This window comes from Crocodylus siamensis, chromosome 11 (genome assembly GCF_052110815.1).
Source record: "Crocodylus siamensis isolate JL-2025a chromosome 11, ASM5211081v1, whole genome shotgun sequence".
Taxonomy (NCBI): Eukaryota; Metazoa; Chordata; order Crocodylia; family Crocodylidae; genus Crocodylus; species Crocodylus siamensis.
This window is the reverse complement of record NC_143405.1, coordinates 34,786,108-34,812,981: the sequence shown is the minus strand read 5'-3', so window position 1 is coordinate 34,812,981 and position 26,874 is coordinate 34,786,108. Positions and strand designations below refer to the sequence as shown.

Below are 26,874 nucleotides of genomic sequence, written 5' to 3'. Positions count from 1 at the left end.
CGTGTGTGTTCATACATTTTTAGATGAGATGATAATGTGGAGGTTTTTGCATAACTTGTATTGAAATATTAGGGCAGGCTTTCCTATTAATTTAGATTTATTTTTTATTAAATACAAGGGTATTTCCAGGTTTTTCCATATTGGTTTAAGTCTAACAACTTACTGTTAATACCAGTGGTACTGAAATATTGGTATATTCTAACACAAGTGGTGCACTTGTTTTACTAGTCTGTGTGGTACTGCAAAATTATGTGTTGTGTTCAAACAAAGATGGCAGGTTTCCTCTGTAAAATTAATGTTTTTCATATTTGTCAGTGCTGGATATATTTTCATGTGAATTATGTGACAGAAATTTTTAAATGCAGTGGCTCAAAGCTGTCTTTGCCCAGAGGTGATCAGTGTCACCAGTGGAAGAAGTTTTGTGGACCCACAGAAGGTACCAAGGCATGTCTCCCATTTTTTTTCTCCCTCCCCATCCCCTGCCAAAAAAAATGGATGAGAGTCCAATCAGAGCACCATGGTGCTGCTCCCAACTACCATATTCCCCTAACAGATCCTCTGCCACAGGCAAGTTCACTCTGGAGCCAGGGAGCCAGTTTTTCACTGTTTCACAGCTAGGTACGATCTCCTTGTCCCTAAGAACTGACATGTATTTGAGATCAATGGTGCTCAAATCTTTTTAGCCAGTGGGGTTGATGGGCAGTGTCCAGTCAGTCCAGGGGCCAGATCAGGCTGGTGGTCCTAATCTGGTACCTAGGGCAGTCTTAGTGGGACCCCATACAGGTAGGGGGTGGGGGAGTCAGCCTGGCCCTGCAGGAGGAAAGGGAGTTTGAGGTAGCCCAAACATGGCCCCGTGGGTGGCTGAAGGGGATTTGACCCAGCCACATGGGTGGGGAGGAGCCGTGGCCTAATCCTGATCCAGACATAGGAGGGTAGGGTCATGACCTGGCCCTGATCCAGCTGGAGGGGGCAGGTCACAGCCTATTGTGCTGGCCTTGGGGTTTGGGATGTGGTAGCAAGGGAGGGTGGCTGTATTAATTGCCATCACTCTCCTGCAGCAAATGTCCTGACCCATGGGGAGCCCATGGGCTGGAAACCATAGGTCCATCCTGTTCAGTTTCCAGTGTCCACTGTGCAATACATCACTCTGAGTAGCAATAGTGGATACTTCAGAGGGAGAACATATGACCAGGTGGAAACTAGACCAATCTCCATACTGTCATATCCTCCCTAGCACCCACCATTATTAACTGATTATTCTGTAATCATTAAATATATTGGTTTTCGTTCACTTGATGAATTTTTATTTAAATTGTTTGAATGCTGCTTTTATTTTAGGAGACGACTGTTGCAGCAGGAACAGTTTTTTTTTTACGCAAGATCAGTGTCTCCTAGGCATGACTTCACCATTTATGAACAAGCTGAGCCTAGAAAACTGAACAGAGCCATGTCTTGCATAGTGGCAGGGTGTGGAGAGGGGGAACAGGCATGTCCAGAACTGACCACATAATGCTCCTGTCCCACTGCAGCTCTCAGCACTCAAAATGATTCAGAGTCTCCAATAGTGCTGTTACATTTGTTATGTTGCAGAACACCACACCTGAACAGACCTGACCCTTGGGACTTTAGGTTAAGAGTCTAAGGTACTAGCAGCTGAGTTTACCAAGCCATTGAAGGTGTCTTTACATGTGCTGGGCGGGGGGGAGGGAGAGGGGAGAGGTGTTTTACTTAGATTGGCTCTACAGAACCACTCTAGTTAAAATGCCCACAGAATCTCTTGTATTCAGCATTCTGCACTTCAAAATGGCAATGATGGGTACTTTAACTAAAGCTCATTTGATATGTTTTAGTTAAAGTGCCCTCTCTGCCATTTTGAAAAGCAGGGATGCTGAATACATGCGACACTGAACCTGTTGGAGTGTTTTATTTAGAATGCTCCAGCAGACTCAGGGTGGATAAAAATCAACAATTGAAAAAAAATTGGATTTTTTTATTTAAATCAGATTTTTTTATTTAATTATATTTGTTATTTTTTATTAAGATGCTTTAAAAAAATAAACCTATATAGTCTTAAGATATGTTAAGGCTGAAAGATATCATCATGGAATAGGGATTATAACTTTTAATTATATACTATTTGAGGCAATATATTCATGTAACCTTTTAGAAAAGTTTTATAAATATGTCACAACAGGCCATGGACTATATTAGGAGCCCAATCTTTAGGGGGTTCCCAGAAGCTCCTCTATAGATTAGTAAAGATTAAAGAAAACTTCTGTACCCAATGAGACTCAGTACTCAGTCTAGAAGGTCCCATTAACCATCTCTGTGATGCTTAGTTTCAATTCTCAATCTGTGGATTTCTCTCTCCATAGATAACATCTTATTTATTAACAGCAGTATATGGAGATGAGATGTTACAGACCTGATTACCTACCCATCAGCCTTCTTGTCTCTCTGCAAGTTTGTGTATCCTTACCTTTTTCTAAAAGTACAAAACGTCAAGAAGTTAAATAAGCAAAGGAGATAAAACAAGAAAAATGCACTTGTAAAAAAACAGTGACTAAATTAAGGCTTCCTGACCAGGGATTTAAATGAACATGATTTAAATCAAATCCAGATTCGATTAATCGAGTCTGCTCAGTCGTCATTTAGAGCACCTGTACATGTGCCCAGCACCGGCTCCGACATTCTAACAGTTCACTTTTAGAACGTCGGAGCAGGCATCATGCATGTGTATCGGTGCCTGAATGACTGTCTGGCTAGGAGGAGCAGAGCAGGTATCGATGCTTCAAGGTTCAGCATATAACTTCTGTAGATTCAGTGGATTTGCCAGTTACACAGAGCAGATCCTGCCATTTTACCACTTTCTCTGTGGCTGTCACCAAGCTCCAAAGTTTACAGGGGTCTAGCCATGTAAATCGGGTGCTCAACCTTCAGCCTGCAGGCCAAATGCAGCCAATTGCATCTGGCCTATGAGGCTTCCCACGGGGTGGGAAATTTGGTGGTGGGGGAACAGTGGCCATTAATACAGTCATCCTCCCCCTGACAGATTCCCAAACCACAAGACCCCACTGCCAGTCACAGGTGGGCCATGCCCCCTCCCTAATACCTGGATCAGAGTTGGGCCACACACTGCCTCCTCCTCCCTCCTGTAGGCTGGTTGTGGGGTCAGATGGTGCCCCTTCCCCCATGGGGCCAAGCCACAGTGCCTTTCCCTGCAGAGCTGTGCCAAGCCCCCTCTCCTCACAGGCCCAGTTTGGGGCCAAACCATGCCTCCCCCCCTCCCCTGCCAGGCTGGTTTGGAGGCAGGCCATGCCCCTTCTCCTCTGTGGAGCCAGTCTGGTGGTGGTCCTAATCTGGTACCCAGGGTAGTCGTAGTAGGACCCTGTCCAGGTGTGGGGATGGGGGTGGGGTCATACCTCCTCCTACTGCAGGGCTGGGTTGGGGCCAGGGCCATTTTGGGGGTGGGTTGCACACCATTTTGTTTCGGGCCATGTTGGGGGTGGGTTACACACCTTCCTGTATGGGGCAAGCCACGCTCCTTTTCTCCATGGAGATGGGCCAAGCCCTCTCTTCCTGAAGGACTAGTTTGGGGCTGGACCATGCTCCTTCTTCCCCACCCCACAGGGCTGGTTTGTGGGGAGGCCCTTTCCTCTTACCGAGCCAAGCTACACACCCTTTCCTCTGTGGAGCTAGGCCATGTCCCATCCTTCCACAAGGCTAGGTTGGGGCTGAGCTGTGCTCCCTCCTCTCCCTGTGCCTTGGACCAATCCATGTTCCATTTTTCCTGCAAGGCCAGGCCACATCCCCTTCCTTTCCAGGGCCAGACTGCAGCTGGGTTGCCTCCTACCCCACTCTGTTTGGCCAGGTAGTACCCACTGCACTTGCCCTGGTGCCAGATCAGGACCACCAGCAGGATCTGGCCCACCTACGGATGGACCACTGCCTGTCTGGCCTGCTGGGGAAAAAGGTTGAGCACCGCTGGTGTCAATCATATGGAGGGAACTTAATGCTTCATTCATTTTACTCCACTTGTCTCAAACTGAGAACACTAAAGTGGCACATCATTCCTTTCATGCTGCCAGCCAAGGGCCAACTATCTCTTGCCTGATTTTTCTGTTGGAATCATAATATCATCAGTGTCTTATACAGGTATAAAATGGTATGTAAATATATAGACAGAAAGTTACATGAATTAAACATATTTGCTTTAATGCAGATAGATGAAGACTTATGGTATGAATTTTTGGTATCCTGAACATAATGTGTATTTGATGCAGATATTTAGAAAAAAACTGGGTGCTTTTCCATGTTTCTCATATCTGGTCCAGCTTTGTCTGTCTTGTCAATAAATGCAAACTTCTGGCATTGAAATCACAGCTATGGAGTAGAACTGTTAATCTGTTTGTTTTCACAGCAAAAACAGCTCCTTGTGTTAAAAAGAGATATTGGTTACTAAGTTAGGACTTATTTCTGTTAAAAAGAACAATAATGTAGGAAGAAAAAGGTTAAGCCAATGAAATATTAAATTTTCATCAACAGAAAGAATTTGGTTTTACCTCCTTGAAGTCCCAGCACTTTACAATGTAGAATACTATAGAGGTCTAAATTGTGGCCATATTACCTACATATTGCCTTTCTAATATGTAGTTATAAGAAGCATTGTAGTGCAACAGAAAGGATGAGCCACCTATATAACATAAATGATATAGATAAATGATAACTATTTATCATTAGTTTCCTTACATTTGAAAGCATTATTGAGACAAATTCTGCCTGTTTTGCTCACTATGTTAGTTTTGCTGTGTTACAGTGTTAACTTCAGTGTTACTACTGTACAGTAGATAATGACTCATTTTGAATGAGGTATACAGAGTTTAACTCAATTTCTGTATAGACCTAATCTGTTTTCTACAGAGTGATTTAATTTATTTCATGTCCATTGTTCTGGTTAACTCACTACAGTTACTTTTTGAACCCAAAAGTCCATACATTTAGACTTCAGTGTTCATGCTTAAAGAAACAACAGAGGATAACAGTTTGTGCATGGAATAAATATGTTCAGTACTGTATTGTAAGAGTAGGTTATTGTAATTTTAAATATAGAAACTGCTGTGCTTCCATAAAGTCACACATTCATATTTGTTATTGGCTCAGTCCAATGCAATCCAAAACTATATTTTTCTGAGTGCTGGTATTACACACTAAGCTGACTACATGCTACAAAGTGATCCTGGCAGACAGAAGGAGCCCTAAATCTTTTAGCGTGCTTGGATTTCACAACTGGTACTCAAATTATTTAAGGAAAGAGTGAATTCTTGTGTTGTTCTTTATAAATATTTTTCTAACATAATTTACAATGCAAAGTAGCACTGGACACACTGGAAAATGTATTCTTACACACTTGTGCTTCTGCACTGGGCCACCCTCATAACATTTCAATCTAGAAGTCTAAAGTTACAGATGCCAACAGTACATTTGGTTTGTGCAAAGAAAGTGCCATCTCCCAGCGCGTGGGGAATGCTAAGAGTGGAGGATTGGAGCCTTTTGTGCACTAGAGCTCTGCAATGCCTGATCCTCTGCTTATGTGAGGGCCCTGAATGGTGTATATTCCAAGTCCCTGCAACCCTAACATGTATCAAGGCTTAAGTGGCTCTGATTCATAGAGCCACAACTGGGTCACCACAATACTATATCCACATGCAGCTTGGGTAGAGAAAAGAATGGTCTTCTCATCAGAAATCTCATTCTCGTGTGGAAAATGTATAATGGCTTTTCAACAAAACTAGACACTAAAAATAACACCTTGCTTCATAAATGTGTGTGTTCAGTCTAGATACAGAACAGACAGTTTAGAAAATATTTTAATTTCTTATCACATTATGCCATGGTTCTACTGTCCTTATTATACTTTTGATCTCTTTCTTTCCCTCTCTCCTCCTCCTCTCCTCCCCCCCCACCATGTGTATATTTTAAATGTATTAAAATTAGGAAGGAGCATACATGTGTGAACAAAAAAGGTGGTGGTGGTAGAGTACATGAGTATAAATGCATGTGTAGTTTGGAGTCTAAATAATATAGAGAAGACCATGTCAAGTTATGAAATAGCCATATCCAAATTAAAATATATTATTAAAAATTACTTGAAAGTGACTTTTATTTCTTTATCTATATTTTTAGCATAGCAGGTCACTTAACTGAAACATATGAGTTATCTTTAAACTTTACATTTTTAGTTCGCTAGCATTTTCTGTAAGTAGTTCCTCTGATCTCCAGTTTAAATTTCCTCTGAGAATTTATTAATGACAGTATACTGTTGTTATAGTCCAGTTTAACTGTCTGCCGCAGCAGAAGTAACAAACTCTGAGCAGCAGAGCTGTCATCAGTTCTGGCTCCGCTCACCCATAGCACTCTTGTATACTTCGTCATTTCTCTTGTTTTGTTCCCAGTCCTCTAGGGTTTCTGGGAGTTGCAGTCCAAACTGCAGTCAGCTTGGTTCTGTAGGATGGGCTCCCCTTGTCATCACAGTCCATCAGCCATCACGTTTTCTTATGTCCCTTTGCTATAAATTTTGATCATTAACGATACAAATATTTTTGGTCAATCTGTGACTGTGAGGTGAACTCACTATTTTGTGACATTTACTGATAAAAATCGAATCCTACCAAGCCTGTATATAGTTTTCATACACTTTGTAGACATTAGGGGCTCGAAGGGACCTCACAAGATCATCGAGTCCAGCTCCCCTGCCATAGGCAGGAAGTCTGCTGGGGTCAAGTGATCCCAGCAAGATAAGCATCCAAATGCCTTTTGAAAGAGTCCAGAGTAGGAGCTTGCACCATCTTTGACACTCAGACTGTAAAGAAGTTTTTCCTTATGTCTAGTCTAAATCGGCCTTCCAGAAGTTTGTGGCCATTAGACCTTGTTATCCCTTGGGGAGCCCTGGTGAGCAACTGTTCTCCCAGATCCTGGTGCACCCCCCTTATATACTTATAGGTTGCCACCAAGTCCCCCCGAGCCAGGCTGAAGAGTCCCATGTCCCTCAGCCTCTCCTCATAAGGCTTACTCTTTTGGCCTTTGATGTGTGAGTGGCTGTCCTTTGAACTCTCTCAAGTTTATCCACGTCCCTCCTGAAGTGCGGGGCCCAAAACTGGATGCAATACTCCAGCTGTGGCCTCACTGAAGCCAAGTAGAGCGGGAGGATGACATCCCTGGTTTTGCTTGAAATACAGTGGTGGATGCATGCCAGAATTGGGTTTGCTTTGCCAGCCACAGCATTGCATTGGTGGCTCATATTCATTTTGTGGTCAAGCAAGACCCCCATGTCTCTTTCAGTCGTGATTTTAGCAAGCATAGCACTGCCGAGCCTGTAAGTATGATGCTGGTTTTTCCTCCCAAGGTGGAGCATCCTGCACTTCTAGGTTTTGGTCTGCCCACCTTGCCTTCCGTTAGCCTGTTGCTGATGGAACTTTTGCTAATTTTCTGCAGGATCTTTCCAGGGGGATGGATATCAGACTGATTGGCCTGTAACTTCCTGGATCTTCCTTTTTTCCTTCCTTTCTTAAAGATTGGGACCATGCTGGCTCTTTTCCAGTCCCCTGGTACCTCTCCTGAGCACCAGGAGTTTTCAAATATCTTAGTCATAGGCCGTGCTATGATGTCTGCTAGCTGCTACAGGACTCTTGGGTGCATTCTGTCCAGGCCTGTGGACTTATGGATGTCGAGCCTCTCAAGGTGTTCCCTCACTTGATCTACATCAGTTGTGTAGCATCTCCCACCCCCTGGATGTTTTGCAATACAATACAATAACTCTGTATTTTCCAGTTGTTGTTTTCCTTTCCATGTGAGCTGTACCACACTGTATTTATTTATTACAGTGATATGCTGCCTGCCTCAAATGTGCAGTGACATCTTTACTGAGTGGCAATTTAAATGTTGAATAATATTGTTAAAATTGTTAAAATTATTTAAAAAAAAATAAGATGTAAACATTATAGAAGTTGTTCTCTCTTCACACCAGCATCATTATAAAGTCGGTCCTGTATCATGATGGAGTGAGCTAAGGGCGGGAAAACTATTTAAATGGATTTCCTTAATGGTTATCCATACTGAGTATTTGGCAGCCTCATTCTCTGTGTTCTGCTCTTACTCTTAAGATATTCTCATGCTGCCTTTTGCTGCCTTTTCACAAAGCCATGCATCTCTTTCATTCTTGACACACAAGATGAACTAAGCATGACACACCGGTACCACATTGTCATACCAGGGCTTGATACTACTTAAACAATACTGGGATTTTCAAGATTGCCAGTCAAATAAATGTTTGGACATATCTGTGGTTATAACCTATTGCATTTAGCAATTTAAAATGAGTACAATTATTTGTCCCATCTCTTGAAGGTTTTGACTGTGTTTACTTGGCCTGTGAAAAAATCTGATATAGCTCTCTTAAATATAGTTTAAAAGGAGAAAAAAAGCAATATCATTTTAACAGCAAAAGAAATGGTGAGTGCATCTATTCAGGTTTACTGTTCGTCAGACTGAAATTCATCTTTGAAGGGAAATTCATCTGGGGGTGAAAGAAAGTGCGTGTATTTGAGATCAAAAACCCCCCACAGTGCATTCTATTGTTTCGTTTCATGTAAGCTTTTTTCCTTTGGTAGATTACTACTGATTTTTACTAGTGTCACTGGGTGTCTTTTAGTCTGAACACATTCTTCTAAGACTAGCACAGTTTAGAAAAAAGCACTACTATTACTAGGGCAGAATAAGCTTTTCAGTACTCTAAATTGGGACATTTCTGCCCTTAACAAAGCATGGTCAGGATAGGATGATTCAACGCTTAATGCCTTTAGATGAATATCTAAAAAAATTCTAGTGAAAAATGAGACAGGATGTTAGCTGACCGTTTGGAAGCATAAATCACTTGCGTATAAAAGCATGTGTTTGGAGTGAAATGGTTGGACAGACGGGGAATAATACATTGTTGATCTTTCCATACCTTTTCTCTCAGAACTAAGGAGCATGCCATATTCCCTAGTGTTTTTCTGAAGGCCTCTACCTTGTAAATCCTATTTCCATTGTTATAGGACAGCGAGGCCCTTCTTCAGAGTTTTGTCACCTGGTGGTAAAATAACTGTCTGCCCTTTTTTTCTTTTTAACTTAATAGAAACAAGACTGCCAATGGGGATTATCGGAAGGAGCACAGAGAAAGGAGTCGCAGCCCAATAGAACGGGCTGCTGCGCCAACAATGAGCCTTCATGCTAATCACATGTATGCCTCAATCCCAAGCCTGACCATGGATCAACCTCTAGCACTGACCAAAAACAGCATGGATGCAACCCGAACAGTCAGCATCACGCCCACGCTGACTTCTCTGGAACGGCAGCAGGTACTTGGCTTCTAGATTGACAAGAGACTCTAGTGCTTGTAGGAAGCCTTGCTGTACACACACTGATGACTTCCCAGACATAAACAGAATATGTGGTGAATGACAATAGGTAGGCGAAAACATTATTCAGGCAAAACCTATTATTTATTTAGTTTCACAGTTTTTTAAAGATACGGAGCTATCACATTTCAGTGCATTTCATGTGGAAAATTGGCCAGCTTGTTTGAAGTACAAGTCCTCTTAAACTCATACCTTAATAACCCATCTATTTTATGTTTTGATCAGCTAGTTAATGTGCATGTTTAAAGTAGAAATGCAAGGCTGCTGAAACACCTGGTTCACTTTGCCCCAGCTGCAGTTTAGCAGGGCTCCAGTAGATAGCAGCTGGTAACATCTCACAGGTACAAGGACAGTTAGCCATACTTTTTTACCTTTTGAATATCTCTCACCCTGCTGCTGAAGAGGGAGTATGTTCTATCATTGTTTCTTTTATAAAGCGGTACCAAACAGTACTGAGGGGTCTTCTTTCTCTATAATAGCTTCACTTTCTGATCCAAATAAAGGAGATAGCATAAGGCAGGATCTTAAGCAATGGTACAGTCCTGCTGGTATGGTGTTGTAGTGGGACTTTTTCCCCATGTGGTGTGCAGTGTCCACTTCATTTAAACAATCCCTACAGTTGCGCAGAAAGGTGGTTTGTAGTGCATGCTAAATAATCCTCCAGGATTCTATAGCTATCAAACATTCTGTTCCTTTAGAACTGAAGAGGATGAAAAGTCAGGGGTTTTGTTTGGGCAGTAACATACTAGAGGTTGCAGCAAGCTGCAGTGTGGGAAGTTCAGCTGAGATGCATACACCCTTACCATGGTTGACTGCAAAGAGGTGGAGGCATCTTTCAGATATGGGAAAATTTCCACTTGTCATAATTTACAAGGGTTTTGCAAAAACTAGAATATTGTTTTTTCCCTCAACCTCTTTTAAGGTTCAGCAGTACAATCCTTTGCCTACAGGTCTTGTGTATATGTCCAACCAAGGCTATTCTTTTAACGTTTTTGTCTGAGTAGAAATGACCAATTTATCCTCAGATTGCTGCTATCTTGCTTTTGTTCTGTACACAACAGTTCTTTTCTGCCTCTCAACAGTTTTTTCAGTGATGACAGGAAGAGGAAGGGACAGCCGTCCATTTGATGACATACGTACTCTTTAATAGTACCGCTGCTGTTTCTCAGCTTGCCACGCTGCTGGGCTTTTTTTGGAAAATGGTCGTACTGGACTCTGCTGACCTTAGCCAGATTTTTCTTCTTTTTTTTTGGTTAACTTTGACGTATTGAGCTGCGTTGCAGTTTAGTTTCTTGAGGAAATAAGATGGTGAAGTGAGACCTTGCTGAGATAATAGTACAGAAATCAAGTAGGACTAATAATGTGTATGGAAAACTGGAAGCTCTAAAGTGATTGTACTTTATGTTGAAACCTGTCTTAATATTCTACATAAAGTGTATCTGCTGCTGTTTCAAAAGAGTTGTAGGAAAAAACACTGTGTTTGGACTAGTGCACTGGTGATTCAGCAATTATAGTCACTGTGACTAAATTCTTTGTAGCCTCTCCTGTATTTGCACAATGTGGAAAAAGCCTAGACAGGGTTAATGCAGACCTGAGGAGGGTACTTTATGTCCAAAAGCTTGTCTACTATCATTCCCAACTATACATTTGGTTCAGTAGAGGATATCACCAAAAAATCCTTGCACATTTCCTGGACCACTCTGACAAAAACATTCCAATCCTACTAATGTTAACAGACATTCTTGTGAAGTCCAAAAAATGATACAAAAAGGAAATTCACCCTTCTGTCGTATGCCTGAGTAGCCATAGATAAGTGTGTGTATATGTATAAAATAAATATTTTTGGAGAAACACACCTGGAGCCAGGTAAAGCCAATAGTGTGCAGGCAGTCCTTGGACTTACGACACAATTGGTTCCTGAAAACTGCATCTTAAGTCAAAACATCGCAATTTAGAACCAATTTTTCTAATAAGAAACAATGTTATAAATGTGGGGTTCCTGAACCAAGGCCCGATACCCTATTTTCACCAAAATACCCCAGAATTTTGTACTCGATCAATTATAGATGAGTAATATAGCTACATTAATGTATTTATATTGTAAATAGCAATCATATTGCTATGGAAGGACTTCTTTTGAGGTGACTTTGCTGGACTTTTTGAGGGGCTCTTGGTTGGACTTTCTGAAGGGTTCTTGGCTGGAATCGTCTTGGAAGTTTTGGCTGCAGTTTTTTCTGGAGTCTTGTCTGCTTTCTTAAAGAAAGTGTCCAAGGAAGTTTGAACAGATGTTCTCCAGGGAGATGAGCAATGCAGCGAACTTTTTTGCTGGTGTGGCGTTGCATCGGATCAAGTGTTGTAAAGTTGAAACTGACGTCATAAAGTTGAAATAGGGTGTCAATTTATAAACGTTGTAAGTGGAAAACATTGCAACTCAAAATGTTGTAAGTCGAGGAATGCCTGTATTCATCTAGCCATGTAAAATGTCTGTAAAATTAAATTTCTTACTCCTGTGCCTGGATGCAAAGTAATCAAGTAATTGGAGCATTTTTCCATTTTGTTTACTTTAACTTAAGTACATTTGACTTTGTTACCACCATAGTAAAATTCAAACGGTATTGTTGCCTATCATATCTAGAAAAATAATGCAAAGAATCCTATCCTACTTATTTTGCTTTATGTAGCTGACACTTGACTTAACAGCTTTAATCTTGTAAAGAAACAAAATCTCTGTTCAGTTTGCGTAGGCAGAGCTAATGCTGAACAATTCAAGCCCTTCCCTTCCCCTTTGTATTTCTCTGTTCCATTGACTTTGTGTTGAGGATAGATGGAGTACTCTTTGCAGTTTACTGTGAAAACTTCACAGATGTTTGGCTAACTCTGGGGTCTTGTGTTAATGTTTCAGATTCTCAGTGTTCATTTTATTCATCTATGACAAGATGAGATTTTCTCATTGTAAAATATATGAAAAGTTTTTAAATACTTTTGTTCAAGTATATGGGTTTCATTAAGGCAGAAACCAGGATCAGTACTTTTATACAAGTTCCGATTTGTCATCTGAGTATTAAGTGGAAAAAGTTATACTACCTTAGAATGTACCTGTTTAAAATCTATAATGGAAAGTTTAATTAAGGTACCTAGTGATGGAGTAGTTTGGAAAAGATCACTTGTATTTGTAGGAAATGGAAGAATGGCTCCAATATTGCTCAGGGTTTTGTTTTGTTTTTTGTTACCTTTCATATTTCATATCAATATGGAGAGTGTGGTTTGGTGGCCACAACACCGAGCTGAGAATTCATTAGGCTGGGGAAGTAATTTTATAGGCACATTTTAAGTTTATGATAACTAGTCAAGGCATGCTTTATTCATTTGGGGTTTGTGTGCGCAGAACTGAAAATCCATAACGCACTAAAATGAAAATGGTGCTTATAAAACCAAGACTTACTATGTTTATTATGCATATCAAGGAGCAGTCTGGAAAGAGAATACTTTGAGTCTTAAAATGGGTGATAGCTGGTATAACCATGCTGTAAGGTGGTTAAAATGAGTAAACCTGCTGTAAAGGTTGCTAGGTCATTCCATAGAGCAGTCATTTTTATATAATTATTTTTATCAAAGGTGCAGGGGACCCAATTTCATTACCAGTTTTCAAGTTCTATAAAAAAAACAAACAAACTGTACCTGCATTTTTATTTTAAGCTGTCAGTGCAAAGTACAGAGTGGGATTTGTCTGCTTGCAGTTTAATATACTGCACTGAATGAGACTGGGGATTACTGGCACTGTGAATTGCTTTTTTTATCTTGTATGTAATGCAGTGAGTGCATTTGCTTGCAGCTGATAGAGAACCTGGTTAAAGTTATTTCAATTCACATATGCTGTTCAAGTGATTGTGTGATGAACAACTGCTGGTGTTTGTTTCAGTGACCCTGTTGAAAGACAGTTGTGTTCTTTATCCTCACAGAACCGTCCATCTGTAATCACATGTGCCTCTGCAAACAACCGTAACTGTAATCTCTCACACTGCCCCATTGCCCACAGTGGCTGTGGTTCAGCTGTGCCAACAAGTTATAGAAGACCATCTAGCAGTAAGTTATGCTTCTACACTGTTTCCTTTCCAAGGCTTTGGGCTTGCATGGATTTATAGCTAGATTTCCCAAAGACCGTTAAAAACTGTCATTTTTATTGAAAAAAAGGTATGGTTTGTCCTGTTGCTGGATCTTGCTATTGTCTTAGAGCTTATGTAATGAATTGGCATTTCCACCTTAAATATAATAAGAGTAAAACTTTTATTGTGATCATTTTTCGCACAAAATTATTGGGCTCTATTTGCTTTTGATTACTTTATCAAAATGAAAATAACATTTCTTCTAATGGTCAGCAGAGCAGACTTATCCTGGGCTGCCAGGCAAGCCTAAGAGTCTTTGCAGTGGTGCAGAAACATGCCTGACTAGAATTTCAGTAGTTATTTGAGTTAGTATGAAATCAGGCAAGGAGGTAGGTTAGGGTAACGTGTTACAGACTAACTTGTTCAGAAAAAATCAGATGCCTATAAAAACATGCCTCTCTCAAATCAAAACAAATGCTACGGGGTTTCCTTGTAGCAAAAAAACAAAGACAAACCAAAAAAAAGAAAGCCCACCAAAAAAAAAAAGTGGCACAGTGCATGCTACAATACCATGCAGTGGAACAAGCAGAGGCTTGGTCCTCCAAAGAGACACTCTGGCTGCCAGCCAGAACATCTCCTCTCCTCCATTTGTGCCCTGGCTGCTCCAGCACACTTGGAGCTACGAGGAGCTGGACAAGGGCAGTTTACCCAAAGCGAGAGACAGTGTCCCGCAACAAAGTACACGTGCAGGGGTTTGCGCTGAGAGACAAAGTAGTGGCACAAAGTTGCACCTCTACTATTTGTATCTCTGTAGGTGCATGCCCCTGCACATCTGGATGTGGCCTGTGGTGCCACTTTTCCCTGCCTTCTGATTGGAACTTGGAGGAAAGTTGTGCATCTCTTAAGGATGGAACAAAATTCAGCTCATTCTTTAGCTGTGTTTAGCAGATCTAATTAATGCATGACAAACAGCAAAAACTAATCACATTTTGTAATTAAATCTACATAGACAGACCTTTGTGCAAGCACTGAGTCCCATTACAGTTCTTATTTGTGTCTCTTGTCATTGCTTAACTAGGAAGGTTCTATTTTTACGTATTTATCAAAAAGCAGCAATGGAGTGGAAGCACTTTTTTCTGGTGTTTTAATTTTTTTTTAATGATCAAAGAGAACAATAGGTATTGATGTGTGTTTTCAATTGAAACAATAGCAAACCCGGCACCATAAAATCCCGAACTCCTTCTACCACTTCCTCTCACATGCTGAATGCTTTCCAGGATAGGGTTCTGTTTATAAAGCCACATGCCTTCATTGCAGTCATCTTTGCCTTCAGCCTGCTCTGAGCTGTGCTGTCTTTCCAAGTCCATTACATAATGCACCACAGAATATTTAGGCTTCTGCCATGTTCGGAGGCCTTGGAGTCCACAAGAAAGCAGGTTCCCCTCCAAGTTCTCTGATTGGCTGCTCTGTCAAACTAAGTGGAGAGTGGTTGCTATACTCCTGCTTTGCAGATGGGCTGGAGCTTTCCTCCAGTACAGGTTTTAACTTTAATTCCCATTACAATGTTTTATTGAAAACTTGATACTTTCTTTCCCAGTGGTGCAAGCCTGCTCCCCATCACATCACTGTCCAGAGCACAATCTTTCCATTCCCTCTTACAGCCTGTACGCACGAGCAACACTTTCAAAATTACCTAAGTCTCATGGAAAGGATTTGGGTTCCTTAGGCCATGTCTTTACACAGAGGTTGTATCAATGTGGTGTAACCTTCTTTGTTTGGATGCCAGCCAGTTTTAGCAGTGGCAAATCCTGCAGTCTGCAACAGGAATATAATGATTTCTCTTTAAACAAAGAAATTATTCCACTGCACCCCTTCACTGACACTTAGATTTTGTATCAATATGCATAGTGTATGCTGAAAACAAGATTCAGAAGTCCAAATCACTTTTGAATATTATACCCAATATAAATACTGTCATTAGTATTTCATTACAAGCATCTGTCAATCTGACTAAGCAGTGTGGACCAACAACTATAAGAAGAAATAGCAGTTTGCTTCCAATCCTGGCTTCTAGCAAAATGCAGAATCCTCTGAAAAAGTCTTTTTCATTGGAATGGCTGCCAGATTAATGTTAAACACTTCCAGAAAATGTTTTCTCTTCGTTTCTTTGGGGTGTATCTGTACTTGGCATACCATTTGCTTGAAAAGAACATAGTGAATCCTTTCAGTAGCAAGCAGGGACTCAGCAGGGTATAATGACATGGAATGGGAAACTGGCAGATTTTTAGGATGATAAAACACCTTAGCATGTCATTTGCATAAACTTTGAAACAGCAAACACTTTGCAACATAATAAGAGAGAATTATTTTCAACTTTGACCTGCCTCTGTTGCAGTGGTTACTAACAACTGATGTTCTCTCATTTATGGGTATTCACAGCCTCCCCTTTTCTAGAACAAAACAATGTGAAAAACCCAGGAGAAAAAAACAAACAGATCCAGATCAGCTGTAGGGTAACTGAAGAAAAGAGGACCCTGAAGCCTGTAGCACCTGGAGTCTGCATTGAAATAACTGATTTTTCCTACCTGTTCTCCTCCTCTAGCTACCACTGCCTGTGATCCAGTGGTGGAAGAGCATTTCCGCAGAAGCCTTGGCAAGAATTACAAAGAGCCTGAGCCAGTGGCAAACTCTGTCTCCATCACAGGATCGGTTGATGACCACTTTGCCAAAGCACTTGGGGATACATGGCTTCAAATTAAAGCTGCAAAGGATGGAGTGTCTAGCAGTCCTGAGTCTGCTTCAAGGCGGGGCCAATCTTCCCCTTCTTCCCACATGATCAATCACAATCACTCACCCTCTGTAGTCTCATGAAGGGAGGACCGTCATGTTTGTGAATTTGCATGGTTTGACTGAGCTTTGAACAGTGCTTAACGAATAGTGTTGGGGAAGGAGAGATTAGTTTTCAACACATTTTTGTGTACTGACTTGGTATTTGTCAAGGGTGCCCTAAAGGCGATAGCAGGAACTATTTCATAAAGATTTGTCTGATGTAGTGCATCCTTTTTCCCTGCCTCGGTTACCAAAGAAACCTCTGATGAAAATCTGCTGCCCTTTTAAAATATATGCACGCTAATCCACAGAAAAGCCATTACACATAGTTGTTTGACTCGGATGTTTTTGCTTTTGTTAGCTTCTTGAGACTAGAATTTGTCTGGTTTGCTTTCATTGCCTTTTTCTTTCTTTCTGTGAAGTACTTTTGTATGTATATACTTGAAAAGAACTGTCATGTATGATTTGCACTATTGGAGGAGGACTAAAGTTGCATGGCAACTTTATGCAAGACGTTAATATTCTGAGGGCAAACTGCTGAAAAAAAGGTTTAAGGATGACATTTTTATCTGCTTGATTATTTTCTTAAAGCAAAACAGCTTTAGAAGGGGAAGTCTCATACAGGTTATAGGTCTTTCTCTCTTTAGACTTCAGGTGTTTAGTGCTTGCAACTGGACTGCATAATTTACAAAACACGGGCATTTAACTGTTTCCTAAACACTGCAGTTTGTTAGAATAGAGTTGAGGTTGGAGGGTTCAATAGTGCTTAAAGATGCATGTTTTACAAAAAAAATAGCTGGTATCTATTAATGTATAGACAGTAAGAACCATAATACTTATTAGCTTTTCTTCAGAATTAGTTTATTTTTGTCAGTAACAGTCCTAGATATACTTACTGCTGGTACAGTTGTACTCTATGATATTTGTATTTGATATTCACTTTAGTAGCAGCCAGCAAAAAGAGGACAGCCTCAGGACAGGCCTCAAATGAAGCAGTTTAGAAATATATGATGTGTGGTACAGGATGCTACAGCTTTGCGCATGACTGAGTAATTATTAATGTTTGCAGCATTGTCTGCTTAACACGAAGTTGCTTTCTCAAACTTAGGTCTGTGTAATCCAATGATAACTAGCTATGGAAACTGCTAACTTTTAAATATCTTCGCTGGACAACAGATTGTTATAGTTTGTGAAATATGATCTTTAATGTTTTAAGCTTACTCAAACCTATGCCAAGGCAGCATACATTCCTCCATTAGAAAATGTTATACAGGTATTATCGCATTTATTATCATTTGCTATATTAATAGCTACTAACTAGAAATTAGGTAATAGAGGCAGGCATAAAAACACAGCTGTGTTTAATACTAAAGAGCTTCTCTTCTTTTTTTGTTAAATATAACTACTCTCCCCCACATACATTCCATCATCCCAGTACAGTTACAGCTAGATCTTTTTTATACTGGGTTTACCTGAAAAGACTGGTTCAGTGTGGAAAGTTATGACTAGTTGGAAAATGAACTACATGTGATGTATTATGGACTGTGTTACAGTATTGGGTCCATTGTGGCTTTTTTTCCTTTTTTTCCCCCCTTTTTTATGTTAAACTATTTAATTTGAAAAAGGCACAGGGTAGAAGAGATCAGGGGACTGGCTTGGACTCATATGGCTGCTCAATTTTTCCATTAATTTTTTTTTTTTAAACAAAAAAAAGAAAAAAAAACCCTAAGGCCCCCAGTTTTACACATTTCACTACCATTTTACTGGGTAGTCAACACTTATCTGCTTTGGCATTCAATACCCTACACTTGGTAGGAAGATTATTAAAAGAACACTTTTTTTATATAGGTAACTTTAAGACCATCGTTACGCTGTGCGTAAAGAATGTACAGAGAAATTTGTAGGTATTTTTTGAGGAACAATTAATTTGTTAATGATATGTAGCTATTTAATTTTCCCCTTTCCTTTATTGTAATCATTCTTTTTTTTTGTTTGGAGAAAAAAGTTGATCTTTTTTTGTTGTAGATTTGTCTGTAATACAGTAAAAGTGCAGGAACACAGTTATTCTATGAGAACACTGCATTAGCATTAATAGCCACTAGTTTGTTATTGCTACAGGCTACTGAGCATTATAACAGTAAATACTAATTCCTTAGATGGACTCTGTGGAAAATGTGACTCCTACGTTTCTTTGTAAACACAAGATAATGTTTTTAAAGTTAATATTTTCAGTAATAGCTGTTTTACAAGGTCGCATTTACTTATCTGAGATAGGTAAATGGATTTGGGGGGCAATAAAGATTTAATGTGCTCTGTCCAGTAGAACAAATACATTAAACACAACTAAGCCAAAGGGTTGGGGGAGGTAAAAGGAAAATCAACTAAACTCACTGTAATAACACATAGTGAAGTTTCTTCACAGAGCCACGTTCTCTACAGTTAAGTTTAAAAGATTCTCTCCACGTCTGTAAATCTGTAATATACCGTTCTTTTGTGGCCTTGTTTCACCTGGGGAAAAAAAAAGGTTTGGCAGGCCATCTTTTTTTTTTGTACTTTAAAAGTAGCCTTAAAGAACAATAAAGTGCTCTTAAATCACAGTGTCCTTATCCTTGTTCTTTATACCTTACTCCCTTTACATCTCCCCAGGACAGGGCCCAGTTTACTGGGAGGGAAAACAGTGCCAAGTCACTCCCCATTTTTCCTGATTTTTCTGTCCTCTGCACTTGGAGACCAAGTAGCTAATGGTAGCAGCCTCCATTGTAGCGCTTGTTTGTGAGGCAGAGCAGTTGCTAGGTAATGCTTGACAAGGAATGGAGTCCACTGGAGCCATCAAAGAGCCTTGTGCTGCAGCAGAGGATCTGAAAATACCAACCGCTTTGGGAGCTCTCTCTGCTTCCGGTAGGGGTAGAAATGCCATTGAAACATTGTTGGCAGAATTCCCATTGATCAAGTCATTGAAAGATTTTCCAGAAACCTTCCTGAGGAGGGTTAAAGCAGCTGTTCATGTTTCTAATACAGCCACTAAGCAGTTACTGCTTTTGGTGAGAGAGAATAGAGCTATTCATACGTTTCTGTACTGTTTGAACTATGAAAAGATTGTCTTCATTCCTTTCCACTTTGTCCTATTCCTCACATTTGTGAAGTTTATTTGTTCTGTACAAAACTACCTCCATACACTTTCCATTGACAGCAGTTGTATCTGAACCCAGGCTGTGCACTGCTTAGCACTAAGAATAGAGACAAGGATACACTGCATTATAGCACCACCTTAGAAAATGTGGACTAAGAAAGGGGATTTTGGCAGGAGACAGTTCACTTGACCTGAAGCGTCCCTAAATTATGTTTGCTATTACCCAGTTGTAAAAGAATTCAGAAGAATCTCAAAAACTTCTTCACTTGAATGGGAGCAATTTCAGCAGAGGCTGTAGAGTCTGTATTCTAAAACATGACAATTCATTATTGAACCTCATCTGACAAAAGTCCTCATTGAAATCTGAGTTGCTTTAAAACTGTGGCATAAATCTCTGTATGGCCATGGGTGCTTGTTACCTTTTTGGCACTATGGTGTATGGGGAACTTTGTAGTGATATAAAAATGTAGCATGACATATCCATACATACAGGGGGCAAGGGAAGCTGTTCTTTCGCTCCCCACTCCCCCTTGCAGTAGGGGAGGAAGACCTGCTGCCTGCCCTTGTTCCCCCTTTTGCAGAGGCGGTGGAGAGAGGAGCACTCTGGAATGCTGGGCTCTGGGAGACCACCCTGTAACACAGCATGCAGCTGTCCATGCATTACATGATGTGCTATGAAGAGGAGCACTATAACAACATTCTGGTTAGAAATAGAAACATTGTGGTAGACTAGGGGTCGGCAACCCCCAGCACGCAAGGCCATTTTGCTTGGCACACCACGGCCAGCCCCAGCTCTGGGTAGCTGCTGCCAGCGACGGAGCCCGGACTGCTCCCAGCAGGGCTTGCAGCATCCCGGCTGGCAGGAGCTCCTCCGAGCTGCAGCTGGGAGGCTCCAAACAGCTATGCCAGGATCCGGCATAACGGTATACCAGCACATCGGAGCAGGCAGCGAGGGAGGGACCTGAGGAAGCACAGCCCCGGTCTCTCTCCTGCTCCCAGCACAGCCCTGAGGTGCCCGTGCAGTTGCTGCCAGCATGGAGCTGATGCCAGAGCTGGCTACTAACAGCTGTGCTGGGCTCCAGAAGCCTGCCATCACCTGTGCTGGGAGCAGGGGAGAGACCAGGGCTGCGCTGTCTCCGGCCCCTCCCCCACCACCTGCTCTGAGGCATGCCTGCATGCGCCAGTGCGGCACAGGTGTTTGGCACCTCCCAGCTGCAGCCAGCCCTGGCTCTGGGGAGCTGCTGCCAGCCAGGAGTGCAGGCTGCTGGGACGCTGCAAGCCCTGCTGGGAGCAGCCCGGGCTGCAGCAGCTACCCAGAGCTGGGGTAGCTGCTGACAGCTGCAGAGCCCAGGCTGGGGGGCAGGGACTTTGGGTGGGGGGCAAGGGGCACAAGCAGGGCATCCTGCCATGTACCCCTTGCCCTCATTTTGTTTTTCTGCCATGGCACCACTCCAGCACCTTCTGAGGTAGGCATTGTGGTGTTTTTTGGCACTCCAGCCAAAAAACATTGCCTACTCCTGTGGTAGACTCACCATCTTTATAATACTACAGACAGCCTTAACATGTGGACACTCACTTTTTATAGCACTATAAGGATGGATATAATGCTATAAGAATCTACAAGTCTAAATTGCATTTGAAGCAAATAGAACCTTTCATTGTTACTAAATACTGCCCTCAGATTAAGGAGTTTCTTGGGTGCAAGAGACTCCATAAGAACATAGCAAAATAATTAGTAGATTTGTTTTAAACATTCCTTTCTATAAATACTCACAGGGAAAAAAGTCTAAACACATTCTTAAATGCCCTCTGGGAGGGGCGCAAACTACAGTCTGGGTTGTTAGGGGGTGTTGGTCACCCCTATAATAACCTTTTGGGGACAGGAATGATAAATGGGAATTGGGTCACTTGGCTCTTGCATATAACTTCAGCCCTCCAGTTGAAGGCAAAACCTCAGCTCCAGTGTACATACTATTCTGTACATTCAGAAAGGAAAATTACATTTTCTTTCTTACTGCATTTACAGAAGAATCCTTTATTGGCAGCAGTCAATCCAGTCAGAATATGAGAGGGGGTTGGCATGGCCTAGTTAAGGAAGAATCTGTAAGATGCTTGAACGAAAAATGTTTCCATATTGTATTACAAATATTAAACAAGGAAATGTAGTTTCAGCTTTCTTAAAATCATCCTACCCTTTGGTGATGACATCATGGTTCTGGATTTTTTTTAAGCAGTAGAATTAAAAGCATATTCAAGAAATTCTTCAACCCAGTCACAAGAATCTCTGCTTTGTACAAAATTTGATTTGAACCAGAGTTTTAATTTTTAAAGAAAAAGCCCAGATTGGTCTTCTGTCACATTCAGGCCTTTTAGTATTTTTCTATGGAATCCAAACATTAAATTATTTCTGCCACTTCTGGTTGTAAAACTCACCTTTAAATACATTTTCTATCCAGGATTTTCAACAGAAAAGTGATGGTGAAACAATAGCATCAGAACAGGTGTGAAATTCCTTCATCTTGTAGGTTGTTACGCTTAATTGCATCTGCCTATCTGCCAAGCCTGTTAACAGTGCCATGGTTAATAATTATTGGACTTACCCTGTGAATTGCACTTATTCTGTGGGCAGGAGGTATTGACCTGCACCAGCGTTCCATGTAACCTCTAAATACATGCAGTAGCAACAGTTAGAGGGTGCGTCTACACATTCATTAATGTGCTGTAATTACAGCACATTAAATTTAGTACCTGTAATAGGCACTAAATCGACTGTAATCAGTACTACTGCACATTAGCACAGATGAACACTTTTTGTGTGACACTTTAGCACAATGGACTATATCTACAGTGCATTAGCATGGTTTTTGCCAGCCATGCTAATGCACAGTAGAATTTGTCCAATGAACATTAAGCGTATCATGTAGACACACCCAGAGACACAGTTTTGTTCTCCTTTGTGTGCTGATAGCCTTTTAATTAAGACGTAGTAAAAATATATGTAAGTTCACTGCAGATTTCTTTTAGGCCTGCTTACGAGCTATTGCAATTATAGCAATGTATGGATAGAACTTATTTATAGATAGAATAATAATTACACAGCTTATAGAAAGGTAACTATATATTTTAAACTAGACTCCACAACATGTGAAAGGTGATTCCTCCAGGATCCAAGTACCATGCCAATGAGTAATGCTGCTTTGTCCTATTCATGGCAAAACATGTCAAAGTTATTTTAAGTGCGTTTGTGTAAGAGTGACCAGAGCTGGCTTGCTTGTTGTCTGCTGACAAGAATTCATTTCTTGTCACTATCTTTAAATTCATGTTGAGAAACAGTGAAACTCGAAACCAATCTACAACTTCTAGCACTATTGGAAGCTGCCATTTCATCTCTCGTAAGGGAAAAATATAGACTGTTCACAAGATCCAAAAGTATATTTAGGGGCTCTTACAAAGTAACCACTAAATCACTCACCCTCCAGTACACACAGCCATGACAGGCTTACCATCTATGTTGTTTACTCACCCCTCCTCCCTACTCAGTCTTAGAGGTTCTATATTAGACTTTTCACTTTTTCAGAAACTTTAACTATTTCTTATGAGAAGCTCAAAAGTTCTCTTTCCGTTGTATAGTTATTGGTAGTTGCCTGAATTTTAAAGGGTCTTGTTCTCCAATTATAGAGTCCCTCCCCTCCAGTTTCATTTTTATATGCAACTTTAAGGCACAGTACTGCACATTAAAGTGGATGTGCAGTATTCCAGGTGAGGTTTTACCAGGACTGAACAGAGTAGAGGAATCACTTCTCTTCATTTGCAAATGACACTTCTGTTAATACAACCCAGGATACTGTTGGCATTTTTTTAGCAACATGAACACACTGTTGCCTCATATTCATTGTGTGGTCTGCCCTTAGCCCAAGGTCCTTCTCTGCAGTACTGCAGCCTAGACACTCAGTCCCTAGACAATATTTGTGCATGCAATTATTCCATCCCAAGTTCAGGACTTCACAACTGCCCTTGCTGATTCTCATCTGATTGATTGCCAATCATCTCTCCAGTCTCCGAGTCATTCTGGATCCTACCAGTATCGTTTGGAGTGTCTGCAACTCCATTCAATTTGATGTCATCTGCAAATTTGCTATTTACGCACTCAAACCCTTCGTTCAAATCATTAATGAAGATATGAAACAATACGAGAACCAGTACAGCCCCACGGAGAACCGCTGCTCGATATCTCCTCCTAACTAGACATTGAGCCATTGATATTCATTAAATATCATGATTCAAACAGTTATGTTTCCACGTTCTATTATTTTAGCCTAGTCTATTTCCCTAGCTTATTAATAAGAATGTCATGAGAGACAGTGTGATGTTGTGGGAGACAGTGTCAAAAGCCTCACTAAAGTCAAGGTATATCATATCTTCCCCCCCACACACACACACTTCCACCTCCATAGAGCCTGTCACCTTATAAAATGAAATTAGGTTTCATTCACAAATTGCCTTTGGTGAATCCAAATAGACTGTTCCTGATCACCACATTCTCTTAGTTCCTTACAACAGATTCCTTGGGGACCTCCATGATCGTTCCAGGTATCAAGGTCAGGCTGAGTGGCCTGTCTTTCCCTGAATCCTCCTTGTTCCCTTAAAGATGGGTGCTATATTTGCCCTTTCCCTTTTCCAATCATCTGGGACTTCACCCAACCTCCATAACTTCTCAAAGAGGCCAGCCAAAAGCTCTGAAATTACCTCAGCCAATTCCTTCAGTACCCTAAGGAATCCCATCCAGCCCCATTGAACAGAAAGCATCTAATTTCTGTAACTAATTCTTCATCTGGTTTTCTACTACTCTTAAGCTGTTTATCTCCTTCCTTGTTTTTGCTGACAAAATCACTTATCAGCTGGTAGATGCCCCTGTTAGTGAAGACTCAAATGCAGACTCAAGTTTCACTGTCACTTTTCTGTTGAAAAAGGACATCAAATACTTCAGCCTTCCCTGCATCATTTATAACTAGTTTGCCTTCTGCATTCTATAAGGGACCTATGGTTTCTCTAGTCTTCCTCTTTTGAGATGCTTGCAGAATCCCTTTTATTGCCTTTTATGTCCCCTGCCAGTTGCACTTCAAAGTGTGCCTTGGCCTTCCTCGTTTTTACTTTGCAGGCCCATGTGATACTCCTATATTCTCCCTGAATATTATGGTGAATTTTCTACTTTCTTCCAGATTTGTTCTTGGCTACACATGGAGTAATCCATGAAATGGAGCAGACCGCTGCAATGAGATTTGATTTAACACTCTTGTGTACCTTTCATCTTTGAACTGAGTTAGGCTTGAAGGGAAGCATACCCTGCAGCTCTCTAGCTCCAGTCCCTATTTAGATAATCCCCCTTTTCCCCAAACAGGTCCCAGTACACAAAGAAATACAATTTTCAGAGTAAACCTTGCTGCCCTGTAGAGGGAAGAATAGGAAATGTTGCATCTGTTTTGCAACTTCTCCCCAATGACAGCCTGCTCCCCTATCCCTGATGCTGGTAATAGACAACATGACATTGAAGCCAACCTACAAAAGTAGGTTGGCGGAGTCATCAAATATGAAATACACATATTTCTCTTTGTATACAATCAGGGGGCCAATTCAGCACACAACAATACACTAGTTACTGTATCACTTAAGATGAGTATTTATACCCAACTGAAATGCTGCTCTATTAGCCGTGGCTAACGTGGGATTAATCATGAATGGACATTTTGATTTTCATGAATTTAGAGCTCAACAGAGGTGGAAAAATAGAATTTCTTTTTCAACAGGCTAATTTTAAGTAGTGACAAAGCAGTTCCAGTAAGAATCCACTTTGTAAGACTGACAAAACTATTTCAGTCTTTCTTGCTTTGTAGGATGACTAGTTACACTGTTCATTGTTTGATTATTCATTCTAATTTTATATGTCATTAGTTATGAAGCAGCTTTCATAAATGCCAACCAGGAAATCTGTCTTCTCATAGGCACAAAGACAGGAATAAAAGCATCTTTCAACATGAAGTGTTGCATTCAGTAGTTGAAAAGCTGCTTATTTGGAAAACTGTTTACTCAGTTTTGACAAACATGAAGTAAGCAGTGTACTCCTGACTGCATGCATTGCAGTTCATACTGAAGCCAGCATTGCCCTTTTATAGACGAGAATGATGGGTCAAACTTTCAAATTCTTGAACTATTGAAAAAATCTACTTTTTCTCTTGGTAATATGTGCTTGGTGCATTTAGATCAAGCTGCATAAATTATATGTAGCTGAAGTGTCCTGTAACAGGACTGGAAAGTAAATATAGCACTGATTTCCCATGGTAAATATGCAATCAGGTAATAAGAAAAGTTTCATGATAGCCCAAAACTGACCCATATACAACTCTACTTGCTGAACCAATATTCAACTCTACATATTTGCATATAATTAATTGAACCAAGCACATTCTGAGATGAAAGCAAAAACCAGCAGACCTTGCCATCTAGCTGATCTTCTCTGGGGTTCTTACTGAGGTTGGGAGCTGCTGGAAATTCCAGATTATTCAAGTTTTTGGAAATGCATTCAGTCACTAATGATACCAAGACAAACCATGGTGTTACAGATGTAACTATATTACAAATTCTAACTTCTGTTTATAATACGTCCTTAAAAGTTGAAATCCATTTTCTTAACATACTGCTAGTCAGACATGTCATGTAAATTTCATAGATTTCATAGACATCAGGGCTGGAAGGGACCACGGGAGATCATCGAGTCCAGCTCCCTGCCCAAAGGGCAGGAAGTCAGCTGGGGTCATAGGATTCTAGCAAGATAAGCATCCAATTTACTCTTGAAGGTGTTCAATGTAGGTGCTTGAACCACCTCCACTGGCAAACTGTTCCAGACCTTGGGGGCTCGGACAGTAAAGAAATTCTTCCTTATGTCCAGCCTAAAACGGCCATGCAGGAGTTTGTGACCGTTCGACCTCGTCATCCCTTGGGGCGCACTGGTGAACAGATGTTCCCCCAGATCCTGGTGGTCACCCCAAAAAACTTATAGGTGGCCATCAGATCACCCCTGAGCCTACGCTTTTCCAGGCTAAAGAGTCCCATGGCTCTCAGCCTGTCATCGTAAGATCTGTTTTCCTGACCTCTGATCATGCACGTGCATGGCTCTCCTCTGGACTCTCTCAAGCTTCTCCACATCCTTTTTGAATTGTGGAGTCCAAAACTGGACGCAGTACTCCAGCTGCGGCCTCACCAAGGCCGAGTACAAGGGGAGAATGATGTCCCGGGATTTGCTTGAGAAGCATCTATGGATGCAAGCCAGCGTTTTGGTCGCTTTACTAGCCGCAGCATTGCA

The 26,874-nt window shown here is 41.1% G+C and overlaps 1 protein-coding gene across 5 annotated transcripts in view; it reads left to right on the top strand.

The window, feature by feature from the left end:
• The window catches only part of VGLL4 (vestigial like family member 4), a 134,104-nt gene extending 115,122 nt beyond the window's left edge, over nucleotides 1-18,982 (top strand). For all 5 annotated transcript variants that reach the window (XM_090022646.1, XM_090022647.1, XM_090022645.1 and 2 more), the window contains 3 exons: nucleotides 9,173-9,395; nucleotides 13,415-13,538; nucleotides 16,161-18,982. In XM_090022646.1, the coding sequence (XP_089878772.1) occupies nucleotides 9,173-9,395; nucleotides 13,415-13,538; nucleotides 16,161-16,429 (616 nt within the window). In that variant the 3' untranslated portion in view covers nucleotides 16,430-18,982. The remainder of the gene's footprint in view (nucleotides 1-9,172; nucleotides 9,396-13,414; nucleotides 13,539-16,160) is intronic.
• The last annotated feature ends 7,892 nt before the right edge of the window (nucleotides 18,983-26,874 follow it).